This window comes from Lepidochelys kempii, chromosome 8 (genome assembly GCF_965140285.1).
Source record: "Lepidochelys kempii isolate rLepKem1 chromosome 8, rLepKem1.hap1, whole genome shotgun sequence".
Classification (NCBI taxonomy): Eukaryota; Metazoa; Chordata; order Testudines; family Cheloniidae; genus Lepidochelys; species Lepidochelys kempii.
The window spans coordinates 7067419-7087139 of record NC_136387.1 but is presented as its reverse complement, the minus strand read 5'-3'; the positions used below and the strand labels follow the sequence as shown (position 1 = coordinate 7087139).

General features: G+C 50.9%; 1 protein-coding gene across 3 annotated transcripts in view; it reads right to left on the bottom strand.

Annotated features, from left to right (window-relative positions):
- The window catches only part of CAMK2A (calcium/calmodulin dependent protein kinase II alpha), an 83672-nt gene extending 71938 nt beyond the window's left edge, over positions 1-11734 (bottom strand). For all 3 annotated transcript variants that reach the window (XM_073355334.2, XM_073355335.2, XM_073355336.2), the window contains exon 1: positions 11495-11734. In XM_073355334.2, coding sequence (XP_073211435.1) covers positions 11495-11556 — 62 coding nt within the window. In that variant the 5' untranslated portion in view covers positions 11557-11734. The remainder of the gene's footprint in view (positions 1-11494) is intronic.
- Positions 11735-19721: the final 7987 nt, after the last annotated feature.

The window sequence follows — 19721 nt, the reverse complement described above, 5'->3', positions numbered from 1 at the left end:
AGACTCTTCTGGAGGGGTTTGAAAGATGAGAAAGCCAAACGGGAACTTTTCCTGCCTCTCTGTCTTGTGGGAGCCTGAGATTTATTCTTGGCCTCTGTAAGATCTGATTTCAGAGTAACAGCCGTGTTAGTCTGTATTTGCAAAAAGAAAAGGAGTACTTGTGGCACCTTAGAGACTAACCAATTTATTTGCGCATAAGCTTTCGTGAGCTACAGCTCACTTCATCGGATGTGTAACTGTGGAAAATACAGAAGATGTTCTTATACATACAAACCATGAAAAAATGGGTGTTTACCACTACAAAAGGTTTTCTCTCCCCCCACCCCACTCTCCTGCTGGTAATAGCCCATCCAAAGTGATCACTCTCCTTACAATGTGTATGATAATCAAGTTGGGCCATTTCCTGCATAAATCCGGGGGGGGAAGGGAGGGAGAAAACCTGGATTTGTGCTGGAAATGGCCCACCTTGATCATCATACACATTGTAAGGAGAGTGATCACTTTAGATAAGCTATTACCAACAGGAGAGTGGGTTTGTGGGTGGTGGGGGGAGAAAACCTGGATTTGTGCTGGAAACAGCCCAACTTGATTATCATACACATTGTAAGGAGAGTGATCACTTTGGATGGGCTATTACCAGCAGGAGAGTGGGGTGGGGGGAGAGAAAACCTTCTGTAGTGGTAAACACCCATTTTTTCATGGTTTGTATGTATAAGAACATCTTCTGTATTTTCCACAGTATGCATCCGATGAAGTGAGCTGTAGCTCACGAAAGCTTATGCTCAAATAAATTGGTTAGTCTCTAAGGTGCCACAAGTACTCCTTTTCTTTTTGTAAGATCTGAACTATTCTTATCCCCAGAGCCTGGAGGGCAAGGGGTTTAACTGGAATGTGGGGGGCAGAGGAGAGAGAGAGAGGAGTAAATGCTGCATTTCATGCTGCATTTCTCCACTGAGGGGCCGCCCATCCATTCTGGGTCCTTGAGGCTCCCTGTGTGCATTTGTCTTCATCACGCCTGCCTTCCTGGAAGTGGGGGATTTGGGCACCGTTTGCTGCGCCTATTTCCACATCAGAACCCCACGCTCTGGTACCTGGATGGGAAGAAATCAGTGCTCCCATGCCTGGGAAAACCTCCCTAGCTTGCACACAGAGCTAGTCTACAAAACTGTCCATCTGTCACTGTCACCCACATCCTCCCTCCTCCTCTGCTGCTCTTTGGTAGTTACACCTGCGGAACATGTCTTACCTTAATTTAGATGGTGAACACTTTGGGGCGGGGGTTGTCTCTTCCTAGGTGTTTGCCCAACACCCAACCCCACGGACTAGTGCCATGCAAATAGGGCTAAGGGTGCCATCCACTGCTGCTGACGCTCGTGATTTTATTGGGAATCTTATATTTGGGGGGTTTCTGAAAGCCCCGATTCTGGATTTGGGCTCATTCCTGGAAATCTCAGCTTTCCTTTGAAAACAATAAGGAAGTGTCTAGCCCTTGTGGGTGTGGAGAATAGCCTGAAAAGGTGGCCTGAGTGCAACGTAAAGGCTCATACACCCAGAAGGCAAATGCCCAAGATTGCTTGGGGTTTTTTCAATCTCCTGCTTGTTCAGGTCCAATGATTTTTGGCCCAACTAATTGGGGTTGGCGCTAGTGAGAGTGCCCCCAACTCCCATTGCTTTCAGTTCTTGCTAAGGGGATTGAGATCATGCCCTGATATCTAAGTATGGACAGAAAGCCCATGCTCTGAAATCTATGGGAGACAGAGTTCTCACACTGATACCTGGCCCTCTTCTATACCCTGGGAGCAGCCAGAGATCCCCCATGGTTCTGCCAATACATCGTGGACTGGATTGCTATAAATCCTGTAACTTTCCACTGTCTAAATAAATAAAGGAATTAATTCATTTCAATTCAAATAAACAATCCAGAAAGAGGAAGTGTCAGGAAACCTCAGAAGACCACAATCAGGAAGCTGGAAACGTATCCGTCTGGTTCACTGGGGCAGGAACATTCCGCCAACACACTTGATTGTTCAGCTCTTCTTTGTCTTTGTAACAGATCACAGAAATACCATGTGATGAATTAAGAAGAGTCCAGAGAGTGCAGCAGGAGGAACAAGGCACTGGCCTTTCATCACAAGAACAGCGAGTTTCAATTTGGCTTAAGTAATAAGTGAAATGAGTCTGCAGGGCTCAGCTGAGTCCTTAGTGAATCTTTATCAATGTCACAGAACTGCCACATTACAGACTGTCTCTCTGGTTAGGAGAATCTGGAACTGAGGGTAGGAAGGGAGGAATTGCTATAGTGGATCAGACTTGAGGTAGAGATGCCTCAGGAGACAACTTAAGAACCCTGGCAATGAGTTCCACAGTCTACTTATACATTTTGTGAAAATATTACCTTTGATTAGTTTTTAATTTCTCATCTTTTAATTTCATTGAATGGCCCCTTATTCTTGTCAGGGAGAACAGAAGTTTCTGCTCTACCATCGCCGGACCATTCATCATTAGATATACTTTTATCACATCCCCTTTTCTTCATCTCCTTTGTAAGGTAAACAATCCCAATCTTTTCAATCTCTCTTTCTCAGAGAGTTTTCTCTGCCTTGATCATTCTTGTCTCCCTTCTCTGAAATCCCTTAGATATGCAATATCCTTTTTGAGATGGTGTGACTAGGACTGCATCCCGAAAGAGGCCATACCATTGTTTTCTATAAGGGCATTAGAATATGCTTCATATTACTCTCCATCCCATCCCTTATGCAGCCTAATGTCTTGTTTGCTTTTTGACCATAGCTGCATACCGAGAAATTGTCCCCACTGAGCTGTCTGCAGTGATGCCCAGGTCCCTTCCTTGTGTTGATATGGTCAATTCAGAACCTTGGAATAGACTGGACGAGCAGGGCGTGCTGCAGGTCACACTTTAGGTGCACGAGGAGAGCTGGGTGAGGAGCCTGTATCAGCTGGGGCTGTTGCGGGTCAGCACCGAGGTGCATTAACAGAGCTTTGCGGAGACTGTTCGAAAAGCAGCAAGTGCCACAGCTGTGGATGGAGCCGTGTGGGACAGCCTTGCATAAAGGTGTGGCTATGTGTAGGTCAACACTTGTCTAGACTAACAGTGCCTGTGTGTCTGGCGCAGGGCGCAGGTGTGCGTGTGTGTTTCAGTTGGACGGGTGCTTTACAGGGTGCGTGCGTGTGTTTGCACACGTGTGAGTCAAAATGACGTATTATGGGCAATATCCAGGTTGGCTCTGCATGCACGCTGCACAAGGCACTCATGCGGTCAGCATGCAGTTGCTCAGAGGGAATCAGAGGGCATGTTGCATGGTGTTTTCACAGGTCTTGGCTGCAGCAGGAAGGTGACCCATTGCTGGCACTGGAGATTTACATTGAACTGTAAGCGTAGACAGCACCCAGCTGCTGAACCCAAGAACCATGGGCAGCAGCAGCTCAGCTGCACAGGGTGCTGATGCCCATTAACGATGGGGAGATTCGCTAGGTTTCAGGACTGCGCATTGTGAGGCGTTCAGAGGGCCTGTGTGCGCCCATGCGGCATGGAGCATTCTTAAGGACAGCATGCCTTGTCCGGTATTCAGAGGGTCCTTTGTGCAAAGGCTGCAGGGGAGGTTTGCAATGTGCAAGTGCTGGAGGCAATAGACAGAGGACCTCTGTGTGCATGCTGCAGGGAGCATTCGCCGTCTGCGTGCTGCAGGGGGATTGAGAGTGGCAATATTTCAGTCTGTGTGTGGGTGGGTGAGTGGGTGCATGGATCCGTACATGCATTGAAACATGTGCACAGCTAGAGAGGAAGCATGTATTTACTTTTCAGTGCTTCCCTTCCTTGTATTTACGAGCCCAGCACTGCTCACAGCCCACTGCCTTCTGGGCTCCTGCTGATCACACACAACCTTTAAACACAGGACAGTGAACCAAGCCAGGGCCAATGCTGGCTGCTCGCTGGGCAGCAAACTCGGCAGAGTCTAGGCATCAGGCGGAGCCCTGAAGCAGAACAACCACCTGTTGCCGCAGGACAGGGGCACAACTCCAGCCGTGGCAGAACGTGGTGCTGAGCTGGGAGAGCCTCTCTCCTGCCACTTGTTGGCTGCTTGAGAGACAGGCTGGTTGCAGCAAATAGCTCCCAGGGAAGCAATGCTCAGGTCCCTTGGCCTGACCCCTCAGGGCACCCACTCTCACAATGCGATTCCATCTGAACTGCCTTCCCTAGCTCCCACGGACCTGGGGTGTCCCCCTGCCAACTTATAGTGTGCTGTACTGCCTGGACACACTCCAGTTCCCACAGCCAGAGGCCAGCACTCCCTGCTCCCCACAAATACAGAATGCCCCTCCCTGCCCAGCTCCCACAACTGGGGGACATTCACTCTCAGTCCCCCCTAGTCCACCACAAACAGGGGTCACACCCATCCGTTCCCCTCTCACAGCACACATCACTCTCAGCTGCTCCCCTCGCCACAGCTGCCCACACACAGGGGATGCCTCGCCCCTGCTGTTTCCCTCACACAGACTCAAGCAGCTGGGGGGGAGGATTTGGGGGGTGGAGATGCGTGAGCAGCTCAACAGTACCAAGAACACAGCCCTGCACACATGCTCCTAGCAAAAAACCCCTTCCTAGAGCCACGGCTAGCCAGGAAGGGGGACAGATTGCAGCATAAGGAGGGAAATCTCCACCTGTGAGCAGCCAGTTCTCCCACCTTGCTCCAAAGCACAGTCCACGCCTGCTGACAAAGGTCAGTGCTCCCTCCCTTCCTGACATTAGGTTTTATTAACAAAGTAACTCAAAACGAGTCCCAGCCTAAGCTTCCTCGCACAGCTGGGCAGCTACTGCTGCTAGGGCTCCTCCCTAAAGACTGTTCAGCCCAGCCCCTCCATTCCCAACAAACCGCTTCCACCTCCCTTATATCAAGGGTGGAGTTAACAAGTCACCTGCAGCAGTGAGTCAGCCGGATTCACTTAGCATCTCCCAGCAGACAGCTCAACACCTCAGACCACTGCGAGCACGGCCCACCACCCTCGCCCCCAGGTCACCATGCGCCCCCCCTTGATCTGTGATGCCCCCATCTTGATACGTTTGGTGATGCTGGCCTTGAATAGACATGGGAGTAAGCAAGGTGACGGTAGAAGGGGAGGACGGTGCAGTTATCTTTGCCAAATCTGTTAGGGCAGGTTTTGGTTCTGATAAATAAACACAGGGTGAGGTTTGGATCTGGCCCTGTTTGAGGGAGGGTGGAGAAACTGTTCCAAGTTAGAGTCAGGAGGCAAGAACTGCTCCAGTTTCATGAATTCATCTTCACGGAGGTATGAGATTCAGGCTGAAATTGGTACAAAGGATCCTGCTTCAACAAAAATGGTTCTTAATCCAGAATCTCTCTCCAGGTAGCTGGTAACCTACCATCTTCTCTCCTCTCAGTCCAAGCAGCAGCTGGCCAGCGCTCCCTTGTGTAGCAACTCATGCACGTTCATGGGTTCAGTCCCTCTGGTGGAGGAGGGGAAAGTGTCACCATCTCCCCCTTGCCGCCTGTCTATATTTGATGGGTGGCATGTCCTTGGCCCCGGGATTTGAGGCGGCAGCTGGAACCCATCACCTGAGGGGGTCACGGACACAAATGTACTCCCATTTCCCCTCGCTTCAGCCAGAGTTGGGTCTTTCTGTAGGAGCCCCTCCACTGAGAGGTCACCAACACACAGCCCCTCTGTTCTGCCCTGTATCTGCTATCCCAGCCTCGCAGACAATGTGTAGGGTCAGCTTTAAGTGTAAGCAAAGCAGGAGGCCACACACGGCCCTGCACCCCACACAAGCTCGGCAACACTCAGGCCCGCCCTGGGCGCCAGTTGCCATTAGACCATCCCTATGGCAGCAGACGGCAGGCAACTCGTGGCCTCCTCCGCCCTGGCAGCTTGCAGGACCTGGCTTCATGAGCAGTCACTCTGACACAAGGACTCTCTGCGTCTCCGTGTTTCACACCTTCCCTGCCAGCACCAGCCTGCTATGCTGCCTCCCTTCTGCACCTCCTCCTCCTCCCAGTCCGTTAAAGGATTTCTCTCCTTTCTAGAAAGAAGAGGGTGGGTGGTGGGGGGGGGTGCTTTTTTTTTTTTTTTTTTTTTTTTAATAAAGTCATCTTCTCCTGCTGCTCTGGGAGTGAAGGGGCTGATTATACAGTGCTGCATGATCATTTCCTCCAGCCCCTCCTGTCACCTGCCGTGGGGGCGGACTCAAAGAGTTGAGAGGAGCCTGGAGCCAGAAGGAGACATTCTTTCTATTTGTCTCACTTCAGTTCCCTCCCTTGCCGACTGCCTCCCCCCCACCCTGCAACTGCGTGCTCCCCTTGTTCTTCAGCCGCTTGTTTTGTTCCCCAGCCTCCTCGGGGAAGATAGAGTTAGCGATCCCTATGGTGACCCGCAGATGGAGAATGCAAGGTTCTTGTTTCTCCAGTCAAGGTGGCAAGGCCGCCCTGGAGTATAGTTCTTCCAGAAGGAGCCGGGTTTTGTCTTATACTCCTGGGAGGGAGGCTGGGAGCTCAGCCATGCTGGGAGGAAGGCAGACTCTGGAAATGCTTCCTCCTCCCTCTGGGAGATCTTGGGATGGTGCAAATGGACTGATCCAGCAGCACCAGAAAATGCCCCAGAGACAAGGATGTCTTTGTCAAGCCAATTTCCACCTCCTGCCCCTCTCTACTCCTGGCCATCCCCATCCCTCAGACCCCAAAGTCTCTCTGAGCCTCACATGAACCGTGCTTCAGCTTTCCCTTGGGTGGCGCTCTCCTGTACAGACAATGGCTCACCTGGCTGGCAGGAGACATGCTCAGGACATGAACTCTACAGCTAAGGCTGAGTGGAGAGATGAAAGTGCAAAGACACACTAGTGCACTGTTTAAGATGAGACATCCAAATAAGAGCCAGGGTCCTTCACCTCTTTATCTCAATGATCAATGCCTGATACTTCTCAGGGAGATGGGGAAACCCCCATAATGCACTTAGGCAACTGTGTAATATTTTCCATGGAGAAGGGGAATTCCTTCTCAACTCCAACGGTGATCCTCTTACACCCTAGATTTGATTACCACTCCCTTAGCAGGAGTAATGACAACTGTTGTTCTTGGCCATCAAATTAACCACCTACCATGATCTGGCCCCCTGCATAGAGGGCTCCCTTCAACACCATTACCCTTGGGCTGCTAGGGAAGGGCATCAGTGTTCTGTTATCGGTCCTCTTCACTGGTCAGTCCAAAGGAACGCCACCCCCATCCTCTGACTCATCTCCCCACAGCCTGGTTCAGGCCTGGCTCAGGCCCGGCTCAGGCCCGGCTCAGGCCCAGCTCCCTGCACTTGGGGAGTGGAAGACCAAGCCCCAGACAGCAGCATAACCTGTCGCTCTCACAGTGCACTGTCGTCTCTGCATCATCATTCAGCAGCTTCAGGGCAATGACATGAAACTGAAGATGTGACCCAGGAAATCCAAGCTTTTTAGCACCTTGAGGGCCTTTGAGTCCTTCCTGGATTCTGCCCCCCATCCCCACAAGAAGGGAGCTGCACATTAAGGACCGTTGCTCCGGATGTAGCTCCCGCCAGAGTCTGTCATGACCGTGGGATGGAAGACCATGTGAAGAGATTCCTTCTCCTTCCTCTAGGAGGCAGCGCTCACATCTCCAGAGCTCCCAGCCAGGATAAGAGATGAATGCAGCTCTCCCAGGGTCAGCACTGAAGCTGAGCAAAATTCAGAATTTCCATCCCGCATGAAAGTCCCATATTTGAACATTTGTTTTCGTCTCAAATCGGGACAAAAATTAATTGTGATTCAGAAACGTTGAAACGTTTCTCTTTGATGTTCCTGAAATTGAAATATTCATTTTGGTTTGTTGAACTGACTCAAAATGAAGCATTATGGGTCAGTTCAACATTAAACTGGTTTGCTCCATTGTAGAAGTGGTAGTTCTGGACCTGGATGCTCCAATGCTCCCCTATCTGCCAGGCTCCCTGGCAAGACTCCATTTCCCATGATGCACCACGCAGCAGGAACCAAGACGAGTTCATGCTGCATTATGGGAGATGTAATATCCAGGGAGCCCAGCCATAGGAGAGAATGGGGGCATGAATTACAAGTCCCAGACGACAATGCACTGATAGGGAAATGCAGTTTAATGTTCTGTTGAACTGAATCAAAATGAAACATATCAGGTCAGTTCAACAAAACTAAACATTCTGATTTGGGCTGAACTGACCTGACTTCATTTCGATTTTCCCAACAGACAAATGTAACTGGCAAAATTGCAATTTTCCCAACAGAAAAATTTGATTTTTGCAGGAACTCCAATTTCCACTGGAAAACCATTCCAATGGAAAAGTCCCCATAGCTCTAGTCTGCATGTTGTGACTTACTGGGTTGACAAGACAGCAAGGCCTACAATGCACTTAGGAGCATACCCCAGAGATGCAGCTCTGCTCCAACCTCCACCCCCTTCGAGCTCACACACAAGTTAAAATCCTTCTGGAGTAAACTAGATCTCTTCAACACAGGCAAACAAAGAACACTGTGGGCGAGTGAAGAAGAGGGTCCAGCCTGCCTCTGAACTACCTCCCTTCAGTCGGCTCAATTCTCAACATGAGCAATACCAAGGGGTAACCTTCCCATCTACTCAGTGAAAGGACAGTCTGGGCCACAGGCAGGAACATGGCCTTCTTAGAACCATGGGTTCAGATCCTAGCAGGGCTGGCTCAGCCTGTCATCTATCCAACGCAAAGAGACTTGGAGGTGCCGTGAAAAGCCAAGGTCCTATCTGCCGCATGTGAATGTTATTGGTTTATTTTTGGATTTGGGAAAACGCATCCATTGAAAATGCCTCTGGTCTAGCATTACAGCAGAGCACAAAACCAGCTAACTCAGGCTTGGATCCCAACAGATGTTCACATCTGAAGATCAAGCCTAAAAGATATTAATGATCCACTAGTCCTTTCCATCAAGGGAGGAGCTTGCCATAGTGTCCTAGGCTACAGCCTCTCCTGTACACACGGCTATGCTGGGTTTCTGCCTGTGCAATGTTTGGCTGCTGCCTACCCTTCCCCAGAGGCAGCTGCTTTGCAGCAGTGTTGTGTGAATCTGTGAAGAGCTTCGGGATCCATCAGGACGGAGGGTGATACACAAACAAAAAATGTTAATACCATTAAATAATAAAACAAAACATTCTCCGGGTAACACTAGAAAATGTGCCTTGGTTACTCAATAAATTGGTTAGTCTCTAAGGTGCCACAAGTACTCCTTTTCTTTTTACTCTCGGGCTTGTGCACAAGGCATGTGCCCATGCAGAGTTGTATCCCATCCTGCCTGTGCCTCACCCTATTATCCTCACATTTCCTATGTCGCACCCCATCCCTACCTTTTCTGTGCACCCCCCCTGCCATTTAGAACCATCCTGGCTGTGCCATGTACCCAGTTTTATTCCTTGTCCCCTCCAGCCATGCCCGCGGCACCTGAGAACACTTCACATGGTTGCAGTCCCTCCCGCCCCACTCCGTGCAGCAACCACGCAGCAGCGTGAGCGAAGAGATGAGAAGCCTCTGGAAGAAACAGGTTCAAAGCAGGTGTCTGGGGGGAAAGAATAGCTTGCCCCTCTCGGGCCAACCCACCAGCTTTATCTCCATTTATCGCACAGACCTGGTCACCGACTCAGTACTTCACTTCAGTCTGAATCACAGTGTCCCAGGAGTGACGCAGTCACCAAACATTGGTGAAAAATAAATACAGTGTGCTGTGCGCTTCACAAGCCATCTAGGTACACACGCATATCCCAGAGCCAGCTGGACACGGACTTCCTTGGAGTTGCACCTGCTTCAGCGAGCAGCAAATCTGGCCCATTCTGTCCTCCCCTCTCTTTTGCACAGGAAATACTAGTCACTTTCAGTCCAGAAGAAAGCACCCTCCGCTTTCGCTCGATTTCTCCATCCTCGCCCCCAGTTTTGTATCCCTACCTGCCTGCACATAGTCATAGACAAACCCAACACCTGTGCACACACACATTTAATGTTATACAAAATACATATGTGCATGCAGGCCATGACGTATGTACTGGAACAAATAGGCACTCCTACAAATAGGCACAACTTCACATTCAAAACAGATGCACACAATCGTACGCAAGATGCGCATGCAGACTCAAACAGCCAAACAAAACCATATGCCCACGTATACATCCAAAGATGCCTGTAACTGTGTGCACAAAATTCAAATGGATGTACACAAATGTGAAAAATTCACTCAGAAAGATGCACCCCCTTATACACACACACACACACACAGATGGATGCATGCACGAGGGCATTCACACACAAAATACACACCAACAGGCAGTCATACCCCAGCATAGACACATAAGGCTCCATCCTGCCAGGTGCTAAGCACTCTGAATTCCCAGAGATTTCAATGGGAGCAGAAGACATTCTGTACCTCACTGGAATGCTCAGCACCCTGGAGGATCAATCCTACAATGCACACACATTTAGACAGATGCACACTAATACAGACCTACGTGTGCATGCATGACAAGTCAAGACAGACATCTACACATATGCACGCAAAGAAATACCCAGACATGCAAAACCAGACACAGCCCACCCTATACATGACAGTCTCATGAAACCCAACTGTCAGCCTCGCTCTCTTGGGCTCCTGGGCACACAGGTTCCTGTCCAAGGAATCAGGAGCAGCGCTACCCATAAGAGGTGTCTAACTACTCCGAGCTAATCAGGGCAGCACAGAAGATGGATGAGGGGGTGGCTGCTGTCCTGGATTCTTCCATGAATTTCTAAACCCCAGTTCTCCTGGGAGACAGTCATCACCAGGCAAGTTGTTTCCTGCTGGCAAGCAAAGCCCTGTGAAATCCAGCACAGAGCATCTCCCAGTAAAAAAAACTTAGTGCAACATACAACGGAACAAGAACTCAGACAGCTGCCCAGATCAGATCCTTCATCTCCCTTGACGCAGCCGGACAAGTTCCCAGGCAGAATTAGCAGCATCGCTTTGGGGGTTTGCTTTCTTAAGCGAGGGTCATTTCGCAGTTGCCCCTTTTTGCAGAGGCAGCAGCCCCCGAAGTGCACACAATGCAAGCCATTCACACACCCAGCCCTGGATGCTTGAGCCGCTCTTAGCCTTTCCCAGGCTGATCCCCTTTCCTTACAAAAGCGGAGGGCAAGGGAACCTGGTTTTATGTGCCACTGCGTTCATTCTAGGGGAACAAAGCAGGGAAGGTCAGGGGCTGTTTCCCTGGTCTCTGGCTCTGCGATCCTACCCTAGTGCGACCCCTTTCACTCGACAGTTTGCGTGACCCCGCTCCCTTGCGAGTTTGATTTTTATGGTTCACTCCGTTGCCTTTTCTTTCCTCCAGAATCCCAGCTGTTCCCATGTCAGTTAATTTCCCCCCACCCCCGCTGCCAAAGCCTCTCTCACTGCCGATGCGGCACCACTACATTCCGAGCCCTGCTGTCTCCAACTTACTTGCCCAGTTCTTCAAAGAGCTGATATTCTTCGCTGAACCGGGTGCAGGTGATGGTTGCCATCCTGGATGGTGATGCTCCCTCACCAGCGTGGAGTTTTGGACAAGCGCCTCTCCTCTCGTTCCCTCAGTCTCTTTTTGCTCCTAGTGCTCTCTCCTCTCCGAGGTAAATAAGGGAACGTGTTTGATTGACAAGCCCGAAGATAATGATGAGGGCAATTTGTCTTCTCAGCCTCACAAGCCTTCGTCAGCATCCAAATCCCCATAGCAACCACCTCTGGAACGCCCTGTTTCTGTTGCCCAGGCAACTGCTTCCCAAACACCTTCCTCTGCTGCTACTTGCAACTCTCTAACGCCCTGACTCTGCGGCTCTAGAAATTGCAGCCCAGTGGAAAACAGCACGCCACTTGCTAAGAGGGTCCCCAAAGTCTAAATATAAATATTAAAAGCAAATTAAGCCAGACAACATGGTTAGAATTAACTGGGGCAAAAAAGGGTTACCCTGGAAACTGCAGTTTCCATGTTGCAGGACAGTCCCTGGAAAGACAGGATGATGTTGCCATGGCAACTGCATCTCATTCTCCAGAAAGACAGGTATTGCAGAGTTGCCCTGGCAACAGCATAGTTCCAAGGTTTAGAGAGAGGATGCCTCATTCAGCCAGACCTAATTTTTTTAGGTGCCTGCTTTATTAGGCTGCTGAGCATCATTTGTGGATAGAAGACAAGCAAAGCGGGTGCACTTGGAGGACCAAACCTCCTTTCAAAATGAATAAATAGGTCAAATAATGCAAACTAAATGGGTTCAGTTCCTCGATGATTCCTCCTGGGAGAGCTTCCCAAAACCACCCTGGTAGAAAGAAGCCACTGAGCTTTATTCCCAGAAGACCATCTGGCCCAGATTCCACTGCAGTGGGGAGCGGTGTGTTTGCCCTTGGAATTTGTGTTTGTTTAAATCTCACGAGAGATAGGGACTGCATCTCGACAGCCATGCGATGGAGCCAGTATGCGTATGTACCGTTGAGGAGAAAGGACAGGACATAGGGGCAGCAGTCGCTTTATAGCACTGAATGGCAGTGCTAGAAGAGGCAGTTTATCCATAGCATCAGCGCAAGCCTTGGATCATGCTGCTGACTCTGAATCCTGCCTCTCGGGTGGCTGGGAGTTTGAGGCTGTCATTTCTCTGGTGGGGGACTGTCTTTCCCTTAAAGGTCAGCAACCAAGGGAAAAGTTTGTGCCTCCCCACTATGATTTATAAAGAAGGCTTAAAAGGGGGGAGGTTTCAAGGGATGTGTGGTTTATCTTACGAATATCAGAAGTAAAGTGTTATCTTCACTGATGTGCTGGAGGACTCTTTGGAGGAGCTGAGAACTGGAGTGGGAGCTTTCTCAGCCCTTAGCTGAAAAGGCAGAGTGCTGATCCTTTCACCAAGAGCATATTTCTCCCAAGAGTTTCTAAAATGTTTGAGTTAAACAGGTATTTTTTAAAATACAGATTTTTAATCTGGCTGGCAAGAAACCTTTTGCCTGCTCAGATCTGTAAATCTTTCTACAGCTTGCCCTTAGGGACTACTGTTGAAGTGGTAATAAAATCTGGGGGGAGGGATAGCTCAGTGGTTTAAGCATTGGCCTGCTAAACCCAGGGTTGTGAGTTCAATCCTTGAAAGGGCCATTTAGAGATCTGGGCCAAAAATTGGGGATTGGGTCCTGCTTTGAGCAGGGGGTTGGACTAGATGACCTCCTGAGGTCCCGTCCAACCCTGATATTCTATGATGTTACAAATCCATCTGTTCTAAAGTCCTCCAATGTTTCTTCCACAAAAAGCAAGTCATGACCGCTCTAACAAAACAAGCAGGAAGAAAAATAAAAACACTTATTTTTGTGGGGGGTGGGGGGCTGGAACGGGAACCTTTGAGGTCTTGGCTTGATGGTTCCACTTTTGATCCAGTTCTGCTCTTCACCCCATGAATTAAATAGTGTGGCCCTGCTCTCACATGATGCTGAGCACTCTCAACCCCCACTGCCTGCAGCACTTTGCAGGAGGTTCTCTGTCCCTATATCCTCACCGTACAAATGGTAAGAGGTTCTGCAACTTGCTCCAGGTCACAGGAAGAGAACCCGGGTCTCCCCTCTGCCAGGGCTGTGCTTTGGCCTCCTTCCCCCTGTGCCAGTCTTTGAATTTCAGCAGCTTTATCATCTAGATAAAGGGGTGGGGGGGGGGGGGGTTGTCACAGCCTGAAATATTTTCAAAGGAGGGCCTAGCACAAAAAAGTTTGAGAGCCCCCAATCTAGAGCACTCAATGAGTTGCATGGACGCCAAGAAAGGAGGAAATTAGGGACTGAACTGGGGCTCAGAGAGTCTTGCAAAGCCTGCTGAGGAAGGGTCAGTTTAGGCAAATGGGAATAATTTCCCCTTGTGGTTGACACGGAAGGGTTAATAGGGAAAGGAAGATGATTTAACCATGCAAAAATACCAAGCAATCTTAAGACACAGCTGCTTCTTCAGAAGCAAATGAGGGAGAAGGAGGAGCAGAGAGAGGGAGAAGGAAAAGAGGTGGAAGTGGAGGAGGACAGCGAGCGAGTGAGCGAGGAAGGGGAGGGGGAGGAGAAGGAGAGCTCTAATGGCTTTTCAATTAATTGTGCTATTACCACCTTCATAAAAGCCACTCCACTTGATTCCCTCGCACGCTGTACTTCAGCTCCCCACTCCCGCGTCCCCAATTGGATTCAAATCAGAGCGGCATAAATTACAGCCCTGCCAAGCTGCGAGCTCCTGCTCTCCTCCCAGGGAGGGGAGCGTTTCTCATGCAGGGAGTCTAGAACGCAAGTGCCTGGGGAGGCAGAAGAGGCACCCAGAGGTGGGAGAAAGGGTGGGCAAGGGCAGCTCAGCACCCGGCACATCCCACCATGTGTGTCCTTGGCAGGCTTTTAGCTCCGAGCTGACTAACAAGGGAGGTTTGTTTAAATGGCAGTGCAGATAATGCAGAGAGCGGTTTGTCTGCCCACACTGCTGCCTGGCTCCTGCTCTCTGGCCCTAGGATGTCTCAAGGAGGGAGGAATCTATGCAGGGCGGGAAGGGAGTGCCAGACGTCCAACACAACAAAAGCCATGTTGCTGGCCCGCCAGAGGGGACCCCAGGGCTTTATTTGCCTTGTATCCTGGGTCACTGTGGTGCAAAGCTGCTCCCTCTCCCAAATTCCTGATCACCTGTACGAGCTCCACCCTAGGCAGATGCAGAGCTCTGTTCAATAGACTGGAAAGCCAGAAGGGACCATGACAACAGCTAGCCTGACCTCCTGCACACAAGGCCAGAGAATGCCACGCAATGGTTTCTGCCCAAGCTCATTCCCCTCCTCCGCTTTATGTCTGCTCCTGAATAATCCAGGCTGAGAGCCCTTCCAGAGCTACGCTGGGCGCCCACACAGCCTCCACTCCCGAACTCTAACGGAGAGTGCTGGTGTAGAACAAAATGTGCTGATGAGGGCGTGACAGCAGCCCCTTCTTTGTGTATGCCCCTGGGGGACCAAGGGTTTGAGAGAAGCAATTTTCTTCACCTTGGAGCAGTTTGTTGTAGCGTGTACTTTACTACTTATAGACTTCTCCATGGAACTGGAGCCCCCCACAGAGACATTGTCTGCTTGCCATCAGCAGTCACTCTAAACTAAAGGGCTTTATCAGTGCCTGCCGCAAGACACTGACGTTTGAGCACCTGCCATGGTGATACGATAGCAGGATCCTGCAATGCAGGAGCCAGGCTCTTGTGGAATTCGATCCTCATGCATGAGGACACCCGTGGACATGCTTGAACAAACATGCCAGCATCAACGTGTACAGTCTCCCACACCGAGCTGTAAGTGGGAAGAGTTGCCATATACATCCCCTGCAGCAGTTGTATTTCCAGAGTACAGCTGGGTTGACACCCAAGTAATGTTAAAGGACACAACCCCACTCTGGGGGCAGCCCCTTTGAAAAGGGAGATGGCTGGAGCGTTGAAGCCTGGAGGTTCCAGAGCAGCTGGCTTGGCACCGAAACAGCAAAGCAGGTTACAGGCAGCCTAGCTGGCCTCTGGAGTGACTCGATGAGTACTCAGGCGCTGGAGTACTGCCCTGCTATGTTAAGACTGAGGAGAAGCATTCCCCCAGCCTGCACTGAAAGTGTGGCTAACGGAGAAAGAATGGTGCCCTAGAGAGCGGGATTTGATGAACCACACAAAAGGCTCGGTGGTGGACAGAGGGAAACGGAAGCAAGATCAGAAACAGTTTCTAGCAAGTGGATGTCCGAGAGCAGTGTTTCTCCTGTTATTGCACTGGCCCCTAGCAATCAAGGGAGTAACCCACACGGCCTCTCCCGCCCCCCCCCCAGCTGCTTGCTGTCTTTGCAGCTGGCCCAGAAGCCCCACACAGAGATTTGGGCTCACTCCTGGAAGCTGGGCTGACCCTCAGAACTGGAGTTGGCCTGCCAGAAAGGCCAGCTTCTAGCTGTCAAACTGAAGCCCCTTCATGCCCGTCTCGGAGAGCTGCCAGGCTGGACATTAGAGCCCCGGTGACTGTTTTCAGACAGAGTCAGAGATGAGCCCGGTGTCCCAGCCAGCCAGCGTTCCCTCTTTCCATAAGATGGGGTTTAATGGCCAAGGCTGCATGTGAGTTACTGCTGAGCACATAATGGCTTCTGTGTTTGCCTACATAGTCCCTGCACCATCTGGATCTCCCTTGCTGCTGTGTGATGTGTCAGAGCACTGTGCTAGCAGGACGCTGCTGTCAGGGAGGAAGAGCACAACTCATCCCACAGCAAGCAGGTAACGGCAAGGGGAGAGCGAAGCATCTACCACAGCTGAGCTTTAGCGGTCACTGACCTCAGGAAGGCCGTGAGTCACTGGACAACACCTGGCTCCAAGCAGGGGCTGGATAAAGCTAGGAGCCATAGCGACACGTTTGTACATGGCTCTACAAGCTAAAATAGGGGTAATCGATCAGCCAGCTGTCTCAGGCAGGGCAGAGTCCTACCTGACACCCCCACCCCCTCCATACAGGATTACACAGCTGAGTCTATGCCAATTACTCACAGGTTTCTTCTGCTTTCCTACGAGGGGTCGGCAATGAAGCTGGTGGGAAAAGGAGGTGCTGCCCTCCCCCATGAAAAATATTGACCACCCCACCCTCTCCCCAAAAAAGAATGCTCATTGTTAACATTTCCCCCCGGAATGGCATTGGTTTTCAGCAACTGAAAAAATTTTGGATTTTCAATGAAAGTAAAAAAAAAAAAACCCACCCGAATGTTTCCTGCAGGAATTTCTTCAACAAAACTCAGCCATTTTCTGTCAAAGAGACTTTAATGGAAAGTTTCCAGCTCGCTCTGTTCTGCAGTAATCTATGGCTGCAGTCAGGACAGACTTGCTGGCATGATAAACCCAGCACTTCCACTCAGATTCCTCACAGCAGTGTCCCTTAATCCTCACTAGCCCTTCTCTGCACAAGACAGCTGACCCGCTGGGAACTGACCCAATGGGGGTAATCCTGGTGTAAGAGCCAGAACTAGCTGTACAGCGGGCCAAAACAAAGTGAGGGGCAGTTTTCCCCCAGGTCCGCACCATACCACACTGCTGCAGCTCCACTGCCCAGCAGGTCCCCGGTTCTCAAAGGGCCTTCTCAGAGCCTAGTAGAATGGCAGGAGAAGTCAAGCTCCCAGCACGTCCCGGGACACTGGGACGAGTCCCCAGGCACTGGCATGCTTTCCAAGAGCTTTTCTCAAAATGGAGGCCGGATGAGAGTTCAGCTCACGCGCCTCGCTCACCGTGAAATGTTTCTGCTGGAGCTTTAGAAGAGCAGTGGCAAGGCAAACCCAGTCTCTTCTCCTGTTTTGCTGCTGTGCCGTCATCTGGCCCCCTGACGGAGACTTTCAGCCTGTAGCGCTCTTTAGCGCCACGGTTGTATCTCCCAAAATCCATTTTGCCTTTTCCCCGGCTGCTCTCTTGCAGGCCTCCCTAGTTTTCTGCATCCAGGCTACAGTGTCTCGTGCACAGATGGCCCAGCTCCTTTGTTCAGTTGAGTCCACACAACACAGCTCTGTAAATACCACCAGTGCTAGAGTATCACGGCTCCCCATCCTGCATCCGTGCCCCCTTTGCTGGTATCTCTGCCCCTTGGAATTTGGGAGAGAGGCAGACACCAGCTCCCCCTGAGGTTTATCTCGTCTCAGTTTGTCTCAAGGCATGATCCCAAAGTGGGTGTCGCTGGGGAGCAGAGCCGGATATGGAGCGGGGACATGGGCGCATGTGACAATCATGGCCTGGATAATATAGTTTGTATATGGCCCATCTTCCCTAAACTCAACCAATGCTGTCTGGTCTCACTCCTTGAATCCAGAGCTTCCTATTCTGGCGGCAGAAGCATTAGAGATATGTGTGAAAGCAGCAGCAGCAGGAGGATTCATGGAAGGGTCTCAGCACTGAGGACAAGCCTCATCTCCCCTCTGCCTGGAAGGCACCAGCAGGGTCAGAGGGGGATTTCTGTCCAGCCCAGTGTCCTCCCAGCCTGATGGTCACAGTTACTGATGCAGATGATAGGGACACGCTGCCATCTAGTGGCTAGCATTAGAGGGAGGTGAGACTGCAGAGCGCATTGGTGTTTCTTACCTAGTTAAACCCAGAGAGCTTTGCAGTGTATATAATTAGCACATAGTAACTACAAGGCCAGGGCAGATGGCCTGAGTGATAAGAACCTGGAGATACGTGGCCCAAGGCCTTAGGAGCAGTAGGGTCAAGGCAGATGGTGAGAGACCAAGGCAAGGGAAGTTGACCGTAGTAATGCCAGGTCTGGATCACAAAAACACCACACCGCCAGGGTGGGACAGCAAGCAGGGGTAGCAGCATCATGATCCTCAAGAACAGGTTCCAAACCTAACAGCTTCAGCTTCACCTTTAGCTAGGTTCAGAGGGACACAGTGAGCCTAGGAATAGCATCATTGACTTGGCCAGAAGAAAACACGATTCCTCCAGGGCAGGTCCATCACACTCCCACAGATGTCAGCAACAGATACAGACCCCATAGAATAAGAGCTATCTATAAGACGCATAGCTTAAATGCAAGTTATAGATTCCATGCGTTGCCAACCCATAGAAAATAATTATAGGGGAAGTTTCCACAATAAGCTGGGGCCTATGAGATGCTCAGTCCCTGTCCCACAGAGGCCTGCATGTCCGTTAGGATTTGTAGATTATTTTCATCGGATGATCAGAATGATCATGATCATAAAACTGACCTCACGATGTTCTTAAAGTTCTCTCCCTCCAGACGCCAACTCCACTCACACACCACCTTCTCTACATCACCTAGCACACAGTGACTCTGCAGTCAGTCATGAGGACCCTTTGTCACAATACAACCCTGAAGAGATGTACAAGGAGTTCCTCAAACTCCACTGTCCACATTGCATGGGGGCATATAAAAACCCAGGGTCACAATCCAGGCCTGGTTCAGGGACGTCTCTCAAAGGCAGGATGCTTATCGTAACATGTGGAAGCCCCTGCCAGGGCCTGTGGCCCTCCACCACACAAGCACCTCTCTGCCCAATAGGCTCTGGATCTCCTCTACTTTGGAGCGATCTTCCTGAGAGAAACCAGCTAGCCTACAAGCTCCTTGGTGTGTATTAGGGGCACCACCCTCAAGCACACCCCCTTGTGAGTGCATTGCCCTTAGCTCCCTCTGAATTCTGTCAATCGTTTACTCAGACCCAGAGCCATCCCTTGGGTATGGCGAATCAGGGCAACCACTCCGGGCCCTGCACTTTGGGGGGCCCCACGCTTCAGTGTGCATTTGTTGTGCGGGGGGCGCTAGGCCAGCTCAGGGGGGTGTCGGGTTAGGGGTGCCTGGGGGGCCAGGCCAGCCCAGGGAGTTAGAGGGGGGCCTGGCACCGGGGGTTGGGCCTGCACTCACCGGCAGGAAGCATACGTTGTATTTCTTTTTCTTGTTTGCCCGCCGCCACACCAGCCGCCAGCATCCTAGAGCCACCAGAACACGCCAGCGCCAGGCTGACCCCATCCGTTGCCCTTCTGACCCGGACCACTCCCTTTTCCGGGACCCGCCAGCCCATGCGGCCCCCTTGCCCTTAGCACAGGGCTGCCACCCTTTGACTCTCCATCATCCCTCAGCACTGGTGTCCCCTCCCCACACCAGATTTCACCTGTATAAAAAATGGTTACGGGGGGGCCCCTACAGGCTGATTCCTCCCAGGCCCC